The sequence below is a fragment of the Erinaceus europaeus genome, chromosome 3, assembly GCF_950295315.1.
Source record: "Erinaceus europaeus chromosome 3, mEriEur2.1, whole genome shotgun sequence".
Classification (NCBI taxonomy): domain Eukaryota; kingdom Metazoa; phylum Chordata; class Mammalia; order Eulipotyphla; family Erinaceidae; genus Erinaceus; species Erinaceus europaeus.
In genome coordinates, this window is record NC_080164.1 from 177,826,626 (window position 1) to 177,848,020 (window position 21,395).

At 46.5% G+C, this 21,395-nt stretch overlaps 1 protein-coding gene across 3 annotated transcripts in view; it reads right to left on the reverse strand.

Annotated features, from left to right (window-relative positions):
* CC2D2A (coiled-coil and C2 domain containing 2A) overlaps positions 1-21,395 on the reverse strand; it is a 124,446-nt gene that overhangs the window by 74,085 nt on the left and 28,966 nt on the right. For all 3 annotated transcript variants that reach the window (XM_060188318.1, XM_060188317.1, XM_060188316.1), the window contains 6 exons: positions 18,539-18,733; positions 17,487-17,655; positions 10,698-10,834; positions 7,395-7,526; positions 4,061-4,273; positions 359-465 (listed from right to left, as the gene is read on the reverse strand). In XM_060188318.1, the coding sequence (XP_060044301.1) occupies positions 359-465; positions 4,061-4,273; positions 7,395-7,526; positions 10,698-10,834; positions 17,487-17,655; positions 18,539-18,733 (953 nt within the window). The remainder of the gene's footprint in view (positions 1-358; positions 466-4,060; positions 4,274-7,394; positions 7,527-10,697; positions 10,835-17,486; positions 17,656-18,538; positions 18,734-21,395) is intronic.

The window sequence follows — 21,395 nt, forward strand, 5'->3', positions numbered from 1 at the left end:
ACCGGAGACTTTCCTTAACAAGCCAACAGGAGAGTAAGGTTGGGAGAGTAGCAGGCTGGGAGCATGGCCTCAACCTGACAGCTCACATCTTGCCTGGAGCAGGTGGCCTGGGCCTCAGCATCCCTTCAGGTGGGGACCTTAGGGCTTGAAAGCAGATTCTTGTGTGGGTTCTTGTACTTAGTACTCTGTGTACTTAACAGGGCGTGCCACCCCTTGCCCCAGAATCTGCCTTTCTAGTGAGTGAAAAGGCAGAAAGGACTAAATGGCGGCCCCCGCACTGCCAGAGAGCTGCGGAGTCTTGGAGGCTGACTTCCAACAAGAAAAGGGAACAGCAGTTAGGGCTCCAGACTTTACTCACCAAATTTCAGACTTGTACTCACTGATGGCTTTGGGGGTTAGGTTAGGAGACTTGTGAGGGTTGGCTGGATTGAGGCCCATTTGAAGAGCATTTCTTAGAGCTTGGAGCTTCAAAAGAGAAGGACACATGCTTTAAGTTAGAAATGCTATTCATTGATCCACTGGTCTGGACCCACCCACATCTCCAGGGCAAAATGATGGTGGCACTCTGGGAATGAATGCTGTCTATATACTTGGTAGAGTGTATGTGTTACATTGTGCAAGGAAACACTCACGAAAGACATGTCTCTGATATCTGATTATTGTAAAAAATGGCGACTAATCCCTAGCACTGCAAAAACAATATCATCTGTTTTCCATCTACACCATGCCTCGGCCTCGCGTGAGCTTAATGTGCAGCTTGGCGATATGAGAATCCGGCATGAAGCCCAGCCAGTCTATCTTGGGCGTTACTCTCGATCGCACTCTGTCATTTCACAAACATCTCATAAAAACTGCAGCAAAGGTGGGCGCGAGGAATAACATCAATGCAAGACTGGCCAGCTCCTCATGGGGCGCGAGCGCTTCCACACTACGATCATCATCTCTGGCATTATGCTATTCCACTGCAGAATACTGTGCCCCAGTATGGTTCCGTAGCCCCCATGTCCACTTGGTCAATTCCAAATTATATTCCTCCATGAGGATCATTTCTGGAACCATCCTTTCCACCCCGGTTCCACGGCTGCCAGTTCTTAGCAACATCGCCCCGCCAGATATTCGTCAGGATGCGGCATCATCTAAGTTCATTTCCCAAGTCTACGCTCAACCGGACCTGCCAATATACGCGGATATCTTCGCCCACCCTGTCCAACGCTTGACGTCTCGTCACCCAATCTGGTCCCCTATGCCTACACTGAACTTCTCTGTTCCAGTCTCTTGGAAACAGAGTTGGCAGTCAACTGAGGTAAAGAACAAACACTTCATCACAGACCCCTGCAAGCGTCAACCCGGCTTTGACCTAGCACATTATGATTGGGCCCTCCTCAATCGCTATCGAACAGGCCATGGCCGGTGCGCTGCTATGCTCCATCGCTGGGGAGCCAGAGATGACCCGAACTGCCCCTGCGGCTCCAGACAGACTATGACCCACATAGTCAACGACTGCCACCTCTCCAGATTCAAAGGAGGTCTCGAAACTTTACATCAGGCTCAACCTGATGCTGTTGACTGGCTACGGAAGAAGGGCAAATGCTAGAAGAAGAAGAATTGTGCAAGGACCTGGGTTCAAGTCCCTGGTGCCCATCTGCAGGGGGAAAGCTTCATGAGTGATGAAGCAAGGTTGTAGTTGTCTCTTTTCCTCTCTCCATCTCTATCTCTCCCTGCCTTCTTGACTTCTCACTGTCTCTTATCCAATTAAGTAGGCTATTATAAAAAAAAAGAAATAAGAAAAGTAATAAAGAATAAACTATGTCCATTTTGTTCATGACCAAGCTGCTTATAACAAATGCTACAATCAAGTGTGTGTGTCAGTAACAGGTATGCTTTCTTTGGGGGCTGGGTGGTGGTATACTCATTTGACTGTACACATTATAGTACCAAAGGACCCAGGTTCAAGCCCTTGATCCTCTGTAAGGAGTTTGACATATGGAGGTAGTAATGATGTCATGAGAGGTTTGGAGAGGAAGAGAGGACTGGATCTGGAAGAAGAAGGAGGCGATTATGTACAAATGTAAGCAGATAGTTGTAGAGATGATGGTTGGTCCATGCCTATAACCTTAGGGGAACTGTGGTGGCTTGCAGTGGGGAGACTGAAGATTCAGAACTCTTGTGGTGAGAATGGTGTGGAATTAGACCCCCACTGACATGTAATTTTGTCAATCAATACCAAATCACTAATAACATTAAAAAAAGGAAGAATGAGAAAAATATGTTTGCCAGGAGCAGAGGAATTGAGACTATACAGAGTCCCAGAAACAACCCTAATGAATCATTATCATCATCACCACCACCACCATCATCATCATCATCACCATCACCAACATTATCATCATCACCAACATCACCACCAGCATAACTATTACCATTATCATCATCACCATCACCAACACCAACATCGTCACTATCACTAACATCACCACCATCACCAGTATCATCATCACCATCACCAACATCATCACCATTATTATCATCACCATCACCATACCAACATCAACATCATCACCATCACCATACCAACATCAACATCATCACCATCACCAACATCAATATCATCATCACCACCATCACTATTACCATTATCGTCATCACCATCAACACTGACATCATTACCACCACCAACATCACCACCACCATCACCATTATCATCATCACCATCACCATCACCAACATCATCATCACCACCATCACTATTACCATTATCATCATCACCATCAACACTGACATCATCACCACCACCATCACCATTATCATCATCATCATCACCAACATCACCATCATCATCATCACCACCACCATCACTATTACCATTATCATCATCACCATCAACACTGACATCATCACCACCACCATCACCATTATCATCATCATCATCACCAACATCACCATCATCATCATCACCACCACCATCACTATTACCATTATCATCATCACCATCAACACTGACATCACCACCACCAACATCACCACCACCATCACCATCACCATTATCATCATCACCATCACCAACATCATCACTATCACCAACATAACTACCATCATCAACATCATCACCATTATTATCATCACCATACCAACGTCACCATCATCACCACCACCATCATCACCAACACTGACATCATCACTATCACCAACATCACCACCACCATCACCAACATCATCACCATCACCAACATCATCATCACCACCATCACTATTACCATTATCATCATCACCATCAACACTGACATCATCACCATCACCACCATCACCATTATCATCATCACCATCACCAACATCATCATCACCACCATCACTATTACTATTATCATCATCACCATCAACACTGACATCATCACCACCACCATCACTATTACCATTATCATCATCACCATCACCATCAACACTGACATCATCACCACCACCATCACCACCATCACCATTATCATCATCACCATCACCAACCTCACCATCATCATCATCACCACCATCACTATTACCATTATCATCATCACCATCAACACTGACATCATCACCACCACCAACATCACCACCATCATCATTATCATCACCATCACCAACATCACCATCACCATCACCATCACCACCATCACTATTATAATTATCATCATCACCATTAACACTGACATCATCACCAACACCAACATCACCACCACCATCACCAACATCATCACCACTACCATCACCACCATCATCTAAACCATGAACGGTCTGCTCTGCAGTTGTATCTGTCACCTGTGCAGCAAGACACAGCCACAGAGCTTCTAATATTGACTCCCAGTGGGTGACACTACCCACACTGTTTGTGCAAAGGTTTATTTCTGCACTCATTGACTGGGCAGCAGCATCTCTCTCCTGTTGCCTCTTGGGGCCACACACAGATCCCAAGTCCTAGACACATCCTAGGAGCAGGAGAAGGAGGCAGGCCCCTTCACTGCTTGCAAGTATTTTCAGTGCTTGGGCCCATCAGACCTGACAAGAGACACATGGAGAAGAATGCACATACCTTATCGGTGAGGAACTTGGCCTTGTTTCTCTGGCGTCTGGCAAGGTACTGGTCATATAACTGGGCCAGTTTGGCCGCCAGAACGTGCTCTCGGCTAAAACAGGGATGATGGGTGAAGATCAGCCCTGAAATGTCCACATCCAGCTGGAAATTCACAGGAGAGTCTCCCGATCCAATCATATGCTGAGTAGTGCTGTGGATGTATTTTACTGCCTGCCAGAAGGAGTAGAGCAGAGAAGACAGAGTTGAAGCCTTACCTGGGCAATGCTCTGACCAGCACTGGGCAAAGCTTTGGAAACTGGAGAAGAGGCTCAGTGAAGCAAGTAAGGAGGCAAAGGGCAGTGTTGTTAAAATTCAGGGGCTCAGCGCCCACGTGGACTTGACCTGCGCATCTCTCAGATAAGCGAAGACAATTTGGCTACCTATGTACTATGGCCTTCTCTTCTGCTTGTGAAGAGATCTCCAAACGCCTCTGCTCTTTCTTCATGAGACTGTTTTGCTGTTTCTGAAACATTTATCTCTGGACCACTCTGTGGTTTCCATTCACTCGGGTGCACTCAGAACAGCCAGTGGAGTCGAGAAGAGCCAGTGGGCGGGAGGCGAGGTGCGGAGCTGCCGTTTCCACCTGGTGGAGCAGCCAGCCAGCCAGCCAGCCAGCCGTGCCCGGACAACCCCACGCACCGTGCCCGCAGCCCCGCAGCCTGCAGGAGGCCAACGCCAGCACACAGGAGCCCGATGCCAACATGCTAGAGCCCGATGCCAACATGCAGGAGCCTGATGCCAACACGCAAGAGCCCGAGGCCAGCCCACAGGAGCCGACTCTCCACCGCGTGGCGCAGGGCACTGGACGCGTGATCCCTCCACGCTGCTCGGCCACTCCGAGCAGGACAGCAGACATGGCAGGGCCATGGGGCAGGGCCGCGGCGGCCTATCATGGCCACCACCCCTGGGCACCTCGGCCCGCGCCTTCTACAAGGCTGGCCCGCCCGCCCTCGTGCTATGAATTCTGGATAGATCCCGAACCACCTGGGCTCCCTGCCAAAACTGGGCACCCTGACCAAGATCCTCAGCTCCGGTCTGAAGACAGACAAGCTGGAGTATGCAGAGATTCGTGCAGAGATCGCAACCTGCAATTCCTTGAAGTGGAGCTGCGCGGGAGGCCACCTCCGGATGGTGACCCCCCCCCCCAACAACTAAGACAGTACAGATCTAAATTCATGTTTAAAATGACATGTCTTCGTAACAAAGGTTTCTCTCCTTTTGTGTATTAATGACCATGTTTATGTGTGTGTTTAAAGTTTGGTAAACAGTAACTTTAAGTCTAAATTCTTACTAGACAAAGTTAAATGAAAAAGGTTTTCAACGTAATTCTCATAAAGATAAAATTAACTTACATTTAAAGTCTGAGGTAAAAATTAGTTAACAATCAATATATTTTAACTAAGTTGGTCTAAACAAAACCTGCGCACACCTAAGGTGTGTCTCCATCTTAAGTGGGTGTAACAAAAGGTTAAATAGACTTGTTGATATGTAAAACTCTCGATTACCTTCTCTATTAGAAATGGTAGATTACACAATCGCTATGCTAATTATTCTCATGCCTGAGGTTTTCTTTCCTGTGCACACCTAGGGTGTGTCTCAATCTTAAATGGGAGTAACAAAAGATTAAAAAGACGTTGTTGATATGTAAAAGTCTCAAATTCCTTCTCTATTAGAAACGTTATTGCGCTATGATTATGCTAATGACAAGTTTTGTTTCATAGTAAGTAAATTGCAGCCAGCTGCCTTTGGGACTCTAGGCCATTCCCCACTCCCATGCAAATGCCTGTTGAGGCAAGTACGCCCCCCAGAGGCAAGAAATGTTTTTTTTTAAGCTGATAAAGTTTTGCCCACAGAGGCAAAAAAATGCCCCCCTCAGGCCTTCCCTTGGTAGCACACTGGTTCTTGTTACCTGCTTACATGTTTCTCCATGTTTGTGCCAGTTTCTTTTTAAAAAATGCCTGTATGATAGAGTTTTCTGTTCACCCCACACCCCTGATACTGTGGTCATTTAGTTAAAAAGAAAAGGGGGAATTGTTGTACGCTTTACATTGGGTTGTTCTAGCTCTCCCCCTGCCAAGAAAATTGGTTCAGTCCTGTTGGTTTTCACGGGCCCGCTTGTCCCCGCCCCAAGGAACCCTGAGAGAGTTCCAGAGTTCCAGAGTTCGAGAGTTCTTGGCGCTGCCGCGGGGGAAGGAGGCAGCAGACTTCTGTTTGGTGATTAGTTTGGGTTAGTTTATGAATCGTTGTTCCTGAATAAAGAAATACAGCTTCCCGGCCCAGCTGTGTGTCCTCAAGTCTCTGTTACCTGCCCGTGAAGCTAGCCTGGCCAGCTGGAGCCTCCGAATTTTAACAACAGGGCAGCTACAGAATGGTTTCACTCACATGAGGAATATTGACCACTGAATATACAAATGTGAAAAAAACAAACAAAAACGCCCCCGAAAATATCAACCTATCTTTAAGACTGTGGGAGAACTATGGTGGTTATCTAGGGGGGACAAAGACTTTTGGTGATGGGAGTGGTGAAATAAATAAAAATGAAATAAAAAATATGGGGGTCGGGAGAGCCAGGCAGTGGCACAGCAGGTTAAGCGCACATGGCGGAAAGCACACGGACCAGCATCAGGATCCTGGTTCGAGCCCCTGGCTCCCCACCTGCAGGGGAGTGGCTTCACAAGTGGTGAAGCAGGTCTGTAGGTGTCTGTCTTTCTCTCCCCCTCTCTGTCTCCCCTCCTCTCTCCATTTCTCTCTGTCCTATCCAACAACAACAGCAATGACATTAATAATAATAACTACAACAACAAGGGCAACAAAAATGGAAAAATGGCCTCCAGGAGCAGTGGATTTGTAGTGCAGGCACTGGGACCTAGCAATAACCATGGAGGCAAATAAAATGAAATGAAATAAAATAAAAATATTTAAAAAAATATATGTATATAAACTTAAAAGAAACCACATATGAGAATGCGTTGTTTCTTCACTTTTAAAAGTAAAAGAATAATTACTTAAAGAAAGAAAGTAGATGTGTATAAAAACCACTTAGGTCATATTCCAGCTTTGGGGGTGCAGTCAGGAACACAATATATAAATCAAGTGTATCTGAAAGGTTCTTTCTACATTGGGGCTGGGTGCTGATGCATGTGGTTAAATGGTTACGTCATCATCCACAAGGACCCAGGCTCAATCCCTCAGGGCCCAGCTGCAAGGGGGAAACTTCAGAAGTGGCGAAGCAGGCCTCTCTCTTTCTTCCCATCTCTTCACAATTTGTCTGTCTAGTCCTGAGGGGATTTACCTTTTTATATAAGGTTTCCAGTTCTCTCTTCACGTCCTGACTCTGTGCCGGCACCGGGGGTCTTGAGGGGAAGGGCTTGATGGGGTTTGGCAGGGCCAGGATCCTGCCATCATCACCGAACCACTTCTGCACCTGTCAGCCAAGGGGGGAAAGGGCATTTTCTTCTCGTCAGGCAGATAAATGGCGGACAAGAATCACACTCTCAGGACACAGATGGCATCAACTTCACTGTGTCCCCATAGAGCTGATCAAGGCTGTGTTTCAGGGCCGAGGGGCATCTGATGTCAGAGCATAGGACCAGTGTGCTGGAGACCCAAGAGACCTCAGCTTCAATCCATTAACACACATGCCGGAGCTGAGAGTAACCTCGAGTATCTCTCTCCTCCCTCGCCACCTCCCTCTTCCTCTATTTGCTATTAAGGAAAAAAAAGTACAATCTTAGGGGGTGGTGTAACCATGTGAGTGTACATGTTACCATCCACAGGGACCTGGGTTCAAGCCCTGGCCCCTCCCTGTAGGGAAGAAGCTTCATGAGTGATAAAGCAGGGCTGCAGATCTCTCTCTCTCTTCCTATCTCCCTGTCTCCTTTCAATTTCTTTGTGTCCTATCAAATCAAAAATAATAAATACAAAATGAACTCATAAAAAAGAGATTCTATTTTCTTAGAAAAGAAGTCTTCAACTCTGGTGATGAGAGAGGGAAAGGATTGGAGGTGGAGGGCATAGTGGGGGGTCATTTGGGTGGTGCAATGCCAGTGGGACCTGGTCACTGGGTGCAGTCAATCTCACACACATACTGATGTGCCCTGACATCTGATAAAGTCAGATTCAAGACAGTGTTCACTAGCATCCCCTTCCAAGCATAGCAATGTATAGACCTCACTCGTTCTGCTGTTAAAAAACATAGGCTCCTAAGCTGAATGTGGGCCCCAGATCAGATCAGATCAAATCAATGACGTTTGTAGTCAACAATATCTATACACCTTTCCCATATTTGGGAGCTACTCTTGTCCCTGATCCAGCTTTCTGGTCCTTTTTCCAGCCATGGCATCATCTCCCCAGATAATAACTTGGGTCCACCTGCATATCAGATGTCAGGCTCAGAAAAAACAAACAAATAAACAAACAAAAACCCCAACACTAGTACAGTCATGGGCCTTTTGGAATACAACTAAAATAGGCCTACTAACTACCTACAAAACGGAGACCCCCCCCCCCCCCAAACACTTCATCTGAACTATTCCAGCCTTTAAGTTCATGATTAGTCAACAATTTGTTTGGCTTTATATGTTAACTCTCTTTTCAGCCACCAGGTTCCAGATGCTAGCATGACGGCAACCAGACTTCCCTGGACTGACAACCCCACCAATGTGTCCTGGAGCCCCGCTTCCCTAGAGCTCCACCCCACTAGGGAAAGAGAGAGAGGCAGGCTGGGAGTATGGATCAACCTGCCAACGCCTATGTTCAGTGGGGAAGCAATTACAGAAGCCAGACCTTCTACCTTCTGCATCCCACAACGACCTTGGGTCCATACTCCCAGAGGGATAGAGAATGGGAAAGCTATCAGGGGAGGGGGTGGGATACAGAGTTCTGGTAGGGGGAATTGTGTGGAGTTATACCCCTCTTATCCTACGGTTTTGGTCAGTGTTTCCTTTTTATAAATAAAAAGCATTAAAAAAATTAAAAAAAAAACTTAGCAGAAGGGGCTCATGAAATAGCTCCCTTGGATAGTGTGCTGCTTTGGCATGTGTGTGACCCAGGTTCAAGCCCTGCTCCTGCTGCACTGAAGGAAGCTTTGGTGCTGTGGTCTCTTTCACTCTTGCCTTTAACTAAAATAAATGAAGGAAGGGTCTGGGCAGTGGTATACCAGGTTGAGCACACGTGCTACAGCGTGCAAGGACCCAGGTTCAAGCCTCAGTTCCCACCAGCAGGGGGGGAAGCTGTATGAGCAGTGAGGCAAGTGTTGCAAGTGTCTCTCTTTCTCTTCTCTGCCTCCCCTTTTCCGCTTGATTTCTCTTTGTCTTTGTCCAATAAATAGTCAATTAATGAGGGGGCTGGTGGTGGCATACCTGGTTGAGTGCACATGTTGCAATGTACCAGGACCAGGGTTCAAGGCCCCACTTCCCCCCACCTGCAGGGAGAAAGCCTCATGAGTGGTGAAGCAGGTCTGTGGGTGTCTCTCTAGCCTCTCTTCCTCTTCCCTCTTGATATATGGTTGTCTCTATCAAATAAATAAAGACAATAAAAATAATAAATGAAAATTAAATATATAAAATAAATATCTAAAAATTTTCTTTTAAAAAATAAAGTAAATGAATTAACTACTTAAGTCTTAAAAACACTTAGCAGAAGCCTACATGAATGCTCAAGAGCAAAAATGACTCTCCATGCAACAAAGACTTACGAAAATCAAAGCCAGAGGAGAGATGGAATTGAGGACATCGAGCTTTGGACAAGCAGGCATTTCTGGGAACAGGGGAAAAGGCTGGCAGATTGGATTTGGCCAGAGAAACCTGAACCAAGCTCACCAAGAACAGGTTCTGAGCAGGAATCATGAGATGCACTAGAAAAATCAAAAAGCATGGCACCTCTAAAGTGCAATAACTGCCCACCAGGAAAAAAAAAACCTGGTAGTACAATAAGGGGACTCTAAGGTGAAACTTGGACTGAGGCTGGCATATTACACCAAAGCAAAGGACTCTGGGAAGGGTGGGTTGGGAACTAAGTGAAGGGACACTAGGGTCTTGGTGTGTCTTCTAGACACCAATCAAAGGGAGATGAGAGGTTGTGTTTATGTATGAAGACTATACTGTAAAGCACTCACACGCCAATAAAATTACGAAACAGAATAATCTTTCTGCCTTTTTTTTTTTTTTTTTGATTCTGTGCTGTGTGGGGAATGTATCTCCGATTCCCATGACGGCAGAACAATTCTCCAGCTCACTTTCCAATTATTATTACTACTATTCTTTTTTGAAAGAAAGAGACATGGAGGGAGGAAAAAGACCACTGCTCCTTCTCAGCCATCCACAATGCACAACCCCCCCACCCCCATCCCCAGTGCCAGGGCTCGAACCCAAGGCCTTTGGCACAACAAGGCATGAGCACTAAGGGGTGAGTTTTCTTCCAGTCTATTATTTTTTTTTCACGTGGGAAAGACCTAAGCATGACTCCAGTTATGGAGATTGAGCCCAGAGCCTCCGGCAGGCAAAGCATATGTTCTGTGTCTCAGCCACCTCCCTGGGCCCCAGGAGTTTCGGAAAGGAACCCAAGAGCACCCCCTCTGGGCAGGGGCTTCCCTCACCGGCTCCTGCACCAGCAGCCTGTTCTCCATGATGTTCTGGCTGGTACGGGGCACCTCAGGCCTGGCCCCGATGTACAGGCCTTCATCCTCCAGGAACCTGGGCTGCACATTCTCCGGAAGCTTCTTATACATAGGCACTAGATGATTCACCAAATGAACAGAAGCTGTGTTAGTACCGGGCTCAGTATTTTAGCATGGAAACAATCACAGGAGAGTTCATCTCTTTTCTCAGAAATGGCACGCGTGTGCAAATCAATTTCCAGGAGCCGAACAAAGAGGAGAAGAATGCTCTGATTTGCAACTTTGTCACATAGCTGAGGGCAAATGACGCCATAATTCAAAGCTTGCTGGCCAGCATGGTGGAACAGGGCTTCCCTGCTCTCATCTCAACATCTGCCATGGGCTCAGTCTCTTTTTTTCTTTAAAAAATATTTTTATGGGTGACTGAATATTGATTTACAAAATGACAAGATAACAGGAGTACAACTCTGCACCGTTCCCACCACCAGAGTTCTGCATCCCCAATCCCTCCACTGGAAGCTACAGCAGTTCTCCTAAGGTTGCAGATATGGGTTAACTATTATTACTACAACTCTCTGTCTAGATTTCTATATATCCCCTCCTTTTTTCCCTATGGTTCCATCTTCTCTTCCTTTCTAAATCACCCTGCAGCTATTTCTACACTCAAATATCCCTCCTTCTTTTCTCTCTCTGGGTCCTGATGGAGTTGGAGTTCAGGGACTTCTGGCCATCCTCCCTTTACCATTTCTCTCCTACTGGGATATGGACCAAAATTATTTTTGGAGTGCAGAAGGTGGGAGTTCTGGCTTTTGTAATTGCTTCTCTGCTGGACATGGGCATTGGCAGGTGGATCCATACCCCCAGCTTGTTGTTTCTCTCTTTCCCTAGTGGGATAGGACTCTGCGGTGGGTGGGTGGGGGGAGGTGGTCATCTCTCTGTGCTCACTCTTGAATGTAGACTGGGCCCTTCCTTGAACCCTCCCTTTCTGTATAAAAGGGATGGTGACATCTGCTTTTCTGGGCTCTTGGGGATAATGAAATGAGGCCCCGTGCGAGGAAATGCTTTGCAAGTTCACAAGTTTTTTTCCTGTGTAATCATGAGCCTGACCTTACTGCTCCCTGGGCTCTGCTGTGCTCACAGGGGTTTGCAGAGACCTGCTGGGGACAGACAGAGTCAACAGGCCATGGGAAGTCAGGGGCTGTGGCAGGAGCAAAGGCATGGCAGAGAGTGAAGAAGACACAAAGAAAACACACACACACACACACACACACACACACACACACACACACACGGGCGGAACTTAAGCAACAAGGATAGAAAGTGAACACAAATTAAAATGTGAACTGAGCTTGGCGTATGGCAATGAAGCAAAGAACTCTGGGAAAGGAGGGCTGGAACAGGGTTGGGGTGGGGTATTGGGGTCTTGACACATGATGGTGGAAAAGGACCTGAGCTGGGGGTGAAAATGTTTTACAGACACCTGTCAGAGTGAGCTGGTATCATCTGTTTTCCATCTACATCATCTGGTATCATCTGTTTTCCATCTACACCATGCCTCGGCCTCGCATGAGCTTAATGTGCAGCTTGGTGATACGAGAATCCAGCATGAAGCCCAGCCAGTCTATCTTGGCGTTACTCTCGATCACACTCTGTCATTTCACAAACATCTCATAAAAACTGCAGTAAAGGTGGGTGCGAGGAATAACATCATTGCAAGACTGGCCAGCTCCTCATGGGGCTCGAGCGCTTCCATACTACGATCATCCTCTCTGGCATTATGCTATTCCACTGCAGAATACTGTGCCCCAGTATGGTTCCGTAGCCCCCATGTCCACTTGGTCGATTCCAAATTATATTCCTCCATGAGGATAATTTCTGGAACCATCCGTTCCACCCCGGTTCCATGGCTGCCAGTTCTTAGCAACATCGCCCCGCCAGATATTCGTCGGGATGCGGCATCATCTAAGTTCATTTCCCACATCTACGCTCGACCGGACCTGCCAATATACGCGGATATCTTCGCCCACCCTGTCCAACGTTTGACGTCTCGTCACCCAATCTGGTCCCCTACGCCTACACTGAACTTCTCTGTTCCAGTCTCTTGGAAACAGAGTTGGCAGTCAGCTGAGGTAAAGAACAAACACCTCATCACAGACCCCTGCAAGCGTCAACCGGCTTTGACCTAGCACGTTATGATTGGGCCCTCCTCAATCGCTATCGAACAGGCCATGGCCGGTGCGCCGCTATGTTCCATCGCTGGGGAGCCAGAGACGACCCGAACTGCCCCTGCGGCTCCAGACAGACTATGACTCACATAGTCAATGACTGCCACCTCTCCAGATTCAAAGGAGGTCTCGAAACTTTACATCAGGCTCAACCTGATGCTGTTGACTGGCTACGGAAGAAGGGCAAACGCTAGAAGAAGAAGAGTGAGCTGGGAAATTGTACCCATGTGCCAACAAGTGTACTGGAGTGTACTGGAAACCAGTAACCTCTCCATAAAAGGATAAAAGAAAACACACACACACACACAACCATGCAGTGGCACACCCTTGAGAGCACACACATTATTTTATGTAAGGACCGAGGTTCAACCTCACCCCAGCCCCTACCTATGGGGGGGGGAAGCTTCATGAGTAGCAGAACATGTTGCAGGTATCTCTATTTCCCTCCATCTCTCCTTCCTTCCCTTTCTCCCTCCAACTCCCAACTCCCCACAGTCTCTCAGTCTGTTTAATAAAGAAAAGAAAAAGAGGTAGGGGAAGGTGATGGTGTGGTCATGCAAGCACCAAGCCCCTGTGATAATCCTGATTTGGAAAAAGAAACAGACAAAAGGGACTGGGAGGAGGTGCCCTTGCAAAGCACACACAGGGCCACTTGAAATGACCTGGCTTCAAGTTCTCGGGCCCCTAGCAGTGAAACAGTGCTGCACGTGTTTCTCTCTCCCTCGCACTCCCTATTCCCTCTCAATTTCTATCGACCACAGAAAGAAATAAAGAAATGAGAAAAAGAAATGGCTGCCAGGAGTGGTAGGATTTTCCATATAGGCACTGAGCTCCTGTTGGTATGCTTCTAAAAACCCCTTCTGTTTCATTAGTTTAATCCCCCCTGCTTAACACTATTCTATTTACATAACCACTTCATTCTATTTACATAATCGCTGTTAACAAGCACCACCCTCCCTCCAGGGCATTGGTGGTTCAGTGATAGAATTCTTGCCTGCTCCGCCCCCTCTCCTTGTCATACCCTGATTTTCACCAGTCACTTTTCTCTCCACCCTCTCTACATCACATCCTGTTTACACCCTACTTGGAAAGTATGTAAGGACAACATTGTTCGTTTTAGTTAGTTGGTAGTTGTGTTAAGTTTAGCTTAGCTTGGTATAGATTGCGCTGCGTCCTGCATGAATAAAGAGATACTGCGTACAGCTCGACCATGAGTCCCTGGTCGTCTGTCTCCTCTCGCGAAGCCAGCCCGACAAGCTCCTGTGATGAACCCAGTGGCAATAACAAATAACAAATCATAATAACAACAACAATAATAAAATACACAGAGGACAACAACTTAGGGAGGTGATAGGGACAAAGGAGAGGGCAGGGCCTTTTTACAAAAATTTCTTTCTTTCTTTATTCCCTTTTGTTGCCCTCGTTGTTTTATTGTAGTAGCTATTATTGTTGTTGTTATTGATGTCGTTGTTGTTGGACAGGACAGAGAAATGGAGAGAAGAGGGGAAGACAGAGAAGGGGAGAGAAAGAGAGACACCTGCAGACCTGCTTCACCGCCTGTGAAGTGACTCCCCTGCAGGTGGGGAGCTGGGGACTCGAACAGGATCCTTCCGCCGATCCTTGTGCTTTGCGCCACCTGCACTTAACCAGCTGCGCTACTGCCCGACTACCCCACTCCTTTATTTTTTATTTTACTTTTTTGCCACCAGGTGTTTCACTGTTCCTGGTGGCCATTTTGTTTTTTCCCTCCCTTCCTCCCTCTCTCTCTCTTTTTTTTTGGTAGAGAGGGTGAGAGACAGAGAGACGGAGAGACACAACATTGCTCCCTCTCTCATGAAGCTTCCTCCCTCCCACTGTAGGCGGGTGCTGGGGCTTGAACCCAGGTCAATGCAAATAGTAACATGGGTCTCAGTAGGGTGTGCCACCATCCAGCATCTATAATCATCTCAAAGAAAGGAAGAAAGAAAAACATGAGATGAAATCAAATGGAGGTGGAACAGCCTAGGGTAGGGGAGCGGGATGAGTGGTCTTGTACCAGGTAGAGTGCACATGTTGCCATGCTCAAGGGCAAGTTCACGTCCTGAGTCCCTACCTGTAGGGTGAGGGAAGCTTCACGAGTGGTCTCTCTCACCCCTCCTCTGGCTCCTACCATCTCAATTTCTCCCTCTCGCCCATCAAATAAAATGAAAAAAAAATAGAGACAATGGCTAGCAGGAGCAGGGGGCTCATCATGTAGGCACCTCAACAATAACCCTGATGGCAATAAAAATAAGAATAAAAAGAAATGAAATCATGATATTTTCTTCCCATACTCACAGGATTCCCGGTGGTGCTCTGGAAACCATTGTTCTCCATAGCGGCGGGAACCATAGCAACAGTCCCAGAGGCTTTTATTTTGGATCACCTGCTAGTATGCTAGTCACAATTGTAAGCCCTTTGTTCTGTGAGGCCCTTAATGCTCAGAATCAATAGTAAGTGCCACCTCAGAGACACTTAAGGGATCTTCCAGGGGCTCCCCTTTTCACAGGGTAGCCTTTTGAGATATGATGAGCAGAAGATGGAGCCCTGCAGATTCCAGCCTCAGACCAGCCAGCCTGAATCGGGGCTTTCACTAACCTTCTTCTACTGGCCCTCCCAGTCCCCAGCTTCTGGTCCTGCCCGTACCAGCCTCCCCCCCCCCCCCATCCTGTACGCTGCTGTTAATCACAAATGAAAAAAAAAACCAACCTGAAAGAATAGTCACCCACTGGACAACGCACCCCCCCAACAACTAAGACAATACATATCTAAATTCGTGTTTGAAATGACATGTCTTCGTAACAAAGGTTTCTCTCCTTGTGTATTAATGACCATGTTTATGTGTATGTTTAAAGTTTGGTAAACAGTAACTTTAAGGCTAAATTCTTACTAGTCAAAGTTAAATGAAAAAGGTTTTCAATGTAATTCTCATAAAGATAAAATTAACTTACATTTAAAGTCTGAGGTAAAAATTAGTTAACAATCAATATATTTTAACTAAGTTGGTCTAAACAAGACCTGTGCACACCTAGGGTATGTCTCCATCTTGAATGGGTATAACAAAAGGTTAAATAGACTTGTTGATATGTAAAACTCTCGATTACCTTCTCTATTAGAAATGGTAGATTACACAATGGCTATGCTAATTATTCTCATGCCTGAGGTTTTCTTTCCTGCGCACACCTAGGGTGTGTCTCCATCTTGAATGGGTGTAACAAAAGGTTAAAAAGACGTTGTTGATATGTAAAAGTCTCAAATTCCTTCTCTATTAGAAACGTTAGATTGCCCTATGATTATGCTAATGACAAGTTTTGTTTCATAGTAAGTAAATTGCAGCCAGCTGCCTTTGGGACTCTAGGCCATTCCCCACCCCCATGCAAATGCCTGTCGAGGCAAGTACGCCCCCCAGAGGCAAGAAATGTTTTTTTTTTAAGTTGATAAAGTTTTGCCCACAGAGGCAAAAAAAATGCCCCCCTCAGGCCTTCCCTTGGTAGCACTCTGGTTCTTGTTACTTGCTTACATGTTTCTCCATGTTTGTGCCAGTTTCTTTTTAAAAAATGCCTGTATGATAGAGTTTTCTGTTCACCCCACACCCCTGATACTGTGGTCATTTAGTTAAAAAGAAAAGGGGGAATTGTTGTATGCTTTACATTGGGTTGTTCTAGCTCTCCCCCTACCAAGAAAATTGGTTCAGTCCTGTTGGTTTTCACGGGCCCGCTTGTCCCCGCCCCAAGGAACCCTGAGAGAGTTCCAGAGTTCCAGAGTTCAAGAGTGCTTGGCGCCATCACGGGGGAAAGAGGCAAGAGAGTTCTGTTTGGTGATTAGTTTGGGTTAGTTTATGAATTGTTGTTTCTGAATAAAGAAATACAGCTTCCTGGCCCAGCCGTGTGACCCCGAGTCTCTGTGACCCCGAGTCTCTTTTACCCGCCCGTGAAGCTAGCCTGGCCTGCTGGAGCCTCCGAATTTTAACAACAGCCGCCTGCAGAGGGGAGTCACTTCACAAGTGGTGAAGCAGGGCTGCTGGTGTCTCTCTGTCTCTTTCCTTCTCTATCTCTCTCTCCCCTCTCGATTTCTCTTTGTCGCTACCCAATAATAAATACATAGAAACAGAGAGGCGGGGAAGACAGAGAGGGGGAGGGGAAGACAGAGAGGGGGAGAGAAAGACAGACATTTGCAGACCTGCTTCACTGCCTGTGAAGGGACGCCCCTGCAGGTAGGGAGCCGGGGGCTCGAACTGGGATCCTTATTAAGGCCACGTGCGCTTAACCCGCTGCGCTACAGCCTGACTCCCTCTCTCTCCCTTTCTATCACCCTCTCTTTTCTCAATTTCTCTGTCCTACCAGATAAAATAATAATAATAATAATTAATATTATTACTAATTATCATTACTATTAGAATCACAAGGGAGAGAGAGAAATTGTGATTAGTGTGGAGGTCACATCAGGTGCCTGTCTGTGGCAGCTGCATTTCATTGGAGGGGAAACATAGACACCTGAGCCCATCAGGAACCAAGGGACCGAGTACCTGAGTGTTTGCTGGGGGCGAACAGGAGCTTGTCCTCCACCTGCAGCCGAGTGTGGACACTCTGATACTCCGCGGGCCTCACCGCCACAAAGTCTTCCTCCGTAGGGCCCAAGTCCAGCAGAAAATCCTCCTCTGGGCGGCCGAGTACATCTTCCTCATCGACTGTCACCTTAGGAAGGAGACAAGACAGCTCTCTGAGGTCACTCACCTACTTAGAAAATAGCACATGCTCTAGACGGTGCCTTCTGTGTCTCTTTCTTTTTAAAATTGTCTTTATTTACTTATTGGATAGAGAAAGACAAAAATCATGAGAGAAGGGGGAGACAGAGAGGGAGAGAGACAGAGAGACACCTGCAGCCCTGCTTCACCACTCACAAAACTTTCCCCGGTGGGGAGGGGGGACTCGAACTCCAGCCCTTGAGCATTATAACATGTGTGCTCAACCAGGTGTGCCATCACCAGGCCCCTGTCTCTTATTTATTTATTTATTTTGCCTCCAGGGTTATTGCTGGGGCTCGGTGCCTGCACTACGAATCCCCTGCTTGTGGAGGCCATTTTTCCCATTTTGTTGCCCTTGTCGTTAATTGTTGCCATAGCTGTTGTTGTTGGATAGGACAGAGAGAAATGGAGAGAGGAGGGGAAGACAGAGAGGGGGAGAGAAAGAGAAACACCTGCAGACATGCTTCACCACCTGTGAAGTGACTCCCCTTGCAGGTGGGGAGCCGGGGCCTGAACCAGGATCCTTGTGCCAGTCCTTGCGCTTGGCACCACACTCACTTAACCCACTGTGCTACCGCTGCCCCCAACAAACCCCTGTCTCATAATGAAAGCCAGAAGACACGTGTGGTTTTTGTGTTTTGACAGGTGGGTTTCTAGGCTTCTCACTATACCACAGACTTACAAAGCATGAAATCAGGATGGCCTGAAGGCAGAGATGTGCCTTCAGATGAGCAAAACAGGTGCGACTCAGACTCAGCTGTGCACCTGCACCTCCCCTGTTAACGCCATCATCACCGTCACCCAGTCCTCGTGACTGTCTTAACATCATATACCGCTTTATTGGCTCTAGTTTGCATGGGGTGTTGTCCTTCCTCTTCCTCCTCCTCCTCCTCCTCTTCCTCCTCCATTTGGTTTCTTCTTTCTCTAGGCTTTGACTTTGGCTTTTTTTCCAAGTCTTCTGGTTCAGGATCAAAAGTGAAAGTGAAGAAGTTGTAGGCTTCCTCTGCAGAAGGGTAGCCAGGTGGGACCTAGGAGAAGTGGCGGGCAAAGGCATTTCAGGTCACGTGTGCCCGATTTACTGGCAGCTGATTGAGGACTGTGAGCCTGAGGCTCCTCCCAGCCGTCCTGGGCCTTGAGGCCACTGGTGATGTGCTGAACATTCACAAGTTCAGCAGTTACTCCTTTAATAAGCAACTTTAATGACAGTGATTTTCTTCTCTTTTTTTTAAAAAAATTCTTTTTAAAGATTTTCATTTATTTATTTATTATTGGATAAAGACAGAGAGAAATTGAGAGGGTGGGGGAGATACAAAGAGAGAGAGAGACAGACACTTGCAGCCCTGCTTCACCATTTGTGAAGCTTTCCCCCTGCAGGTGGAGACCAGGGCCTTGAACCCACGTCCTTGTGCACTGTAGTGGTGTGTGTGCTTAACCAGGTATGCCACCGCCCAGCCCCTAGTTTTCTTTTTAAATAAATGAGCAACTAGTTATATTTCAGCAAACATGTCAATTATTTACAGCAGTAAATGCTTTACAAAAGATTAAAGGTGACCAAATGGATTGCTATTTTTTTTTTAAAAAAAGATTTCATTTATTTATCCATGAGAAAGACAGAAGAAGAAAGAGAAAGAACCAGACATCACTCTGCTACATGTGCTGCCAGGGATTGAACTCAGGAACTCACGCTTGACAGTCCAATGCTTTATCCACTGCCTCACTTCCTGGACCACGAGATGTCTATTTTACAGAACAATGCTGAGCATGTTTAGTTTGATTCTGAGCAATAGGAATAGGGGGTTGCTAGACCTTTTTTTTTTTTTTCCTTCTGTTTGTTAAATTATTATTTGTCAGGTGGTGGCTCGCCTGGTTGAGTATAGGCTTTATTTACCATGCACGAAGGCCCAGGTTCAAAGCCCTGGTCCCTATATGCAGGGAGGAAGCTTTAAGAGCAGGCCTTCAGGTGTCTCTCTGTCTCTGTCTCTCACCTTCTGTCAAAGAATGAAAGGAAAAAGGAAACAATGGATTCTGGGAAGGATGGAGTCACATAGGCACTGAGCCTCAGTGGTAACCCCGGTGGCAAAACAAACCAACCAACAAAAGACGATTTTGGAGCAGGGGGGTGGTGGGCTTTTCTTGATTTAACTTCTTCCTTCCGTCCATCTTTTTTTTTCTTTCCCCACTAATGAAAGCTGGAGCACCTTAAGAACTGAACTAATAATCTTATCAGCGACGCATCCACCCTGCTACAAATTTCCCTTCCCCTGACTAGACATTCTCTTTAAATGGATTCCAGGATTTCAAAAGTAGGAATCATTTTCTTCTCATTCTTTTTCTTTCTGTCTTTCTCTCTTTCTGTTTTTAAATATTTATTTATTTATTCCTTTTTGTTGCCCTTGTTGTTCTGTTGTTGTGGTTATTATTGTTGTTGTTATTGATGTAGTCGTTGTTGGATAGGACAGAGAGAAATTGAGAGAGGAGGAAAAGACATAGAAGGGGAGAGAAAGATAAACACTTGTAGACCTGCTTCACTGCTTGTGAAGCGACTCCCCTGCAGGTGGGGAGCAGGGGCTCGAACCAGGATCCTTATGCCAGTCCTTGAGCCATGTTCTCTCTTTCTTTCTTTGCCACCAGGATTATTGCTGGGGGCTCTGTGCCTGCACTATGAATCTACTATGAATCTGGTGGCATGTTTTTTCTTTTTTCCATTTTACTGAATAAGACAGAGAGAACTTTGGGAGTTGGGCGGTAGTGCAGCGGGTTAAGTGCAGGTGCCACGAAGTGCAAGGACTGGCTTAAGGATCCTCGTTCGAGCCCCTGGTTCCCCACCTGCAAGGGAGTCGCTTCACAAGCAGTGAAGCAGGTCTGCAGGTGTCTATCTTTCTCTCCCCCTCTCTGTCTTTCCCTCCTCTCTCCATTTATCTCTGACCTATCCAACAATAACGACAACAATAATAACTATAACAAGGACAACAAAAGGGAATAAATAAAATAAATATTAAAAAAAAAAGACAGAGAGAACTTGAGAGGAGAGTGGAAATTAGAGAGGGAGAGAGAAAGATAAGACACCTGAGGACCTGTTTCCCCGCAAGTAGGGAATTGGGGGCTCAAACCCAGATCCTTGCATGGCTCCCTGAACTTCATACTTTGTGCGCTTACCCTGCTGCACCACCGCCTGGCCCCCTCTCACCCTGTTTCTTGTGTACTCTACGGCAATAAGCCTCAGGTTATGTACACAGCCACAACTCATTGAATATCTTCTTAATGTTTTCTTTTAATGAGTGAAAGATACAAAGAGAGACCATAGTGCTCTGCTCTAGATCATAGTGGTGCCAGGGACTGAACCTGGGATTTTTTGAGCCTTAGGTATGGAAGTCTTCTGCATAACCATTTATGCTATCTCTTGTACTCCTGAATATTTTAATTTTATTTGATTTTAGTGAGAGCAAGATAGAGAACGAACAATTCAGAAAGAGATGCTGGAGCCCTGCTCAGCTCTGGCTTATGATGGTTCACCTGAGATCTCAGAGCCCCAGGCATGAGAGCAATTTTGCATAGCCCTTATGCTGTCTCCTTGACCCTACATGTGACTATGTAATTTTTAAAGATTTTATTTATTTATGGGAAAGACAGGAGGAGAGGGAGAGAGAGAGAAAGAGAGAGAGAGAGAACCAGACATCACCCTGGTACATG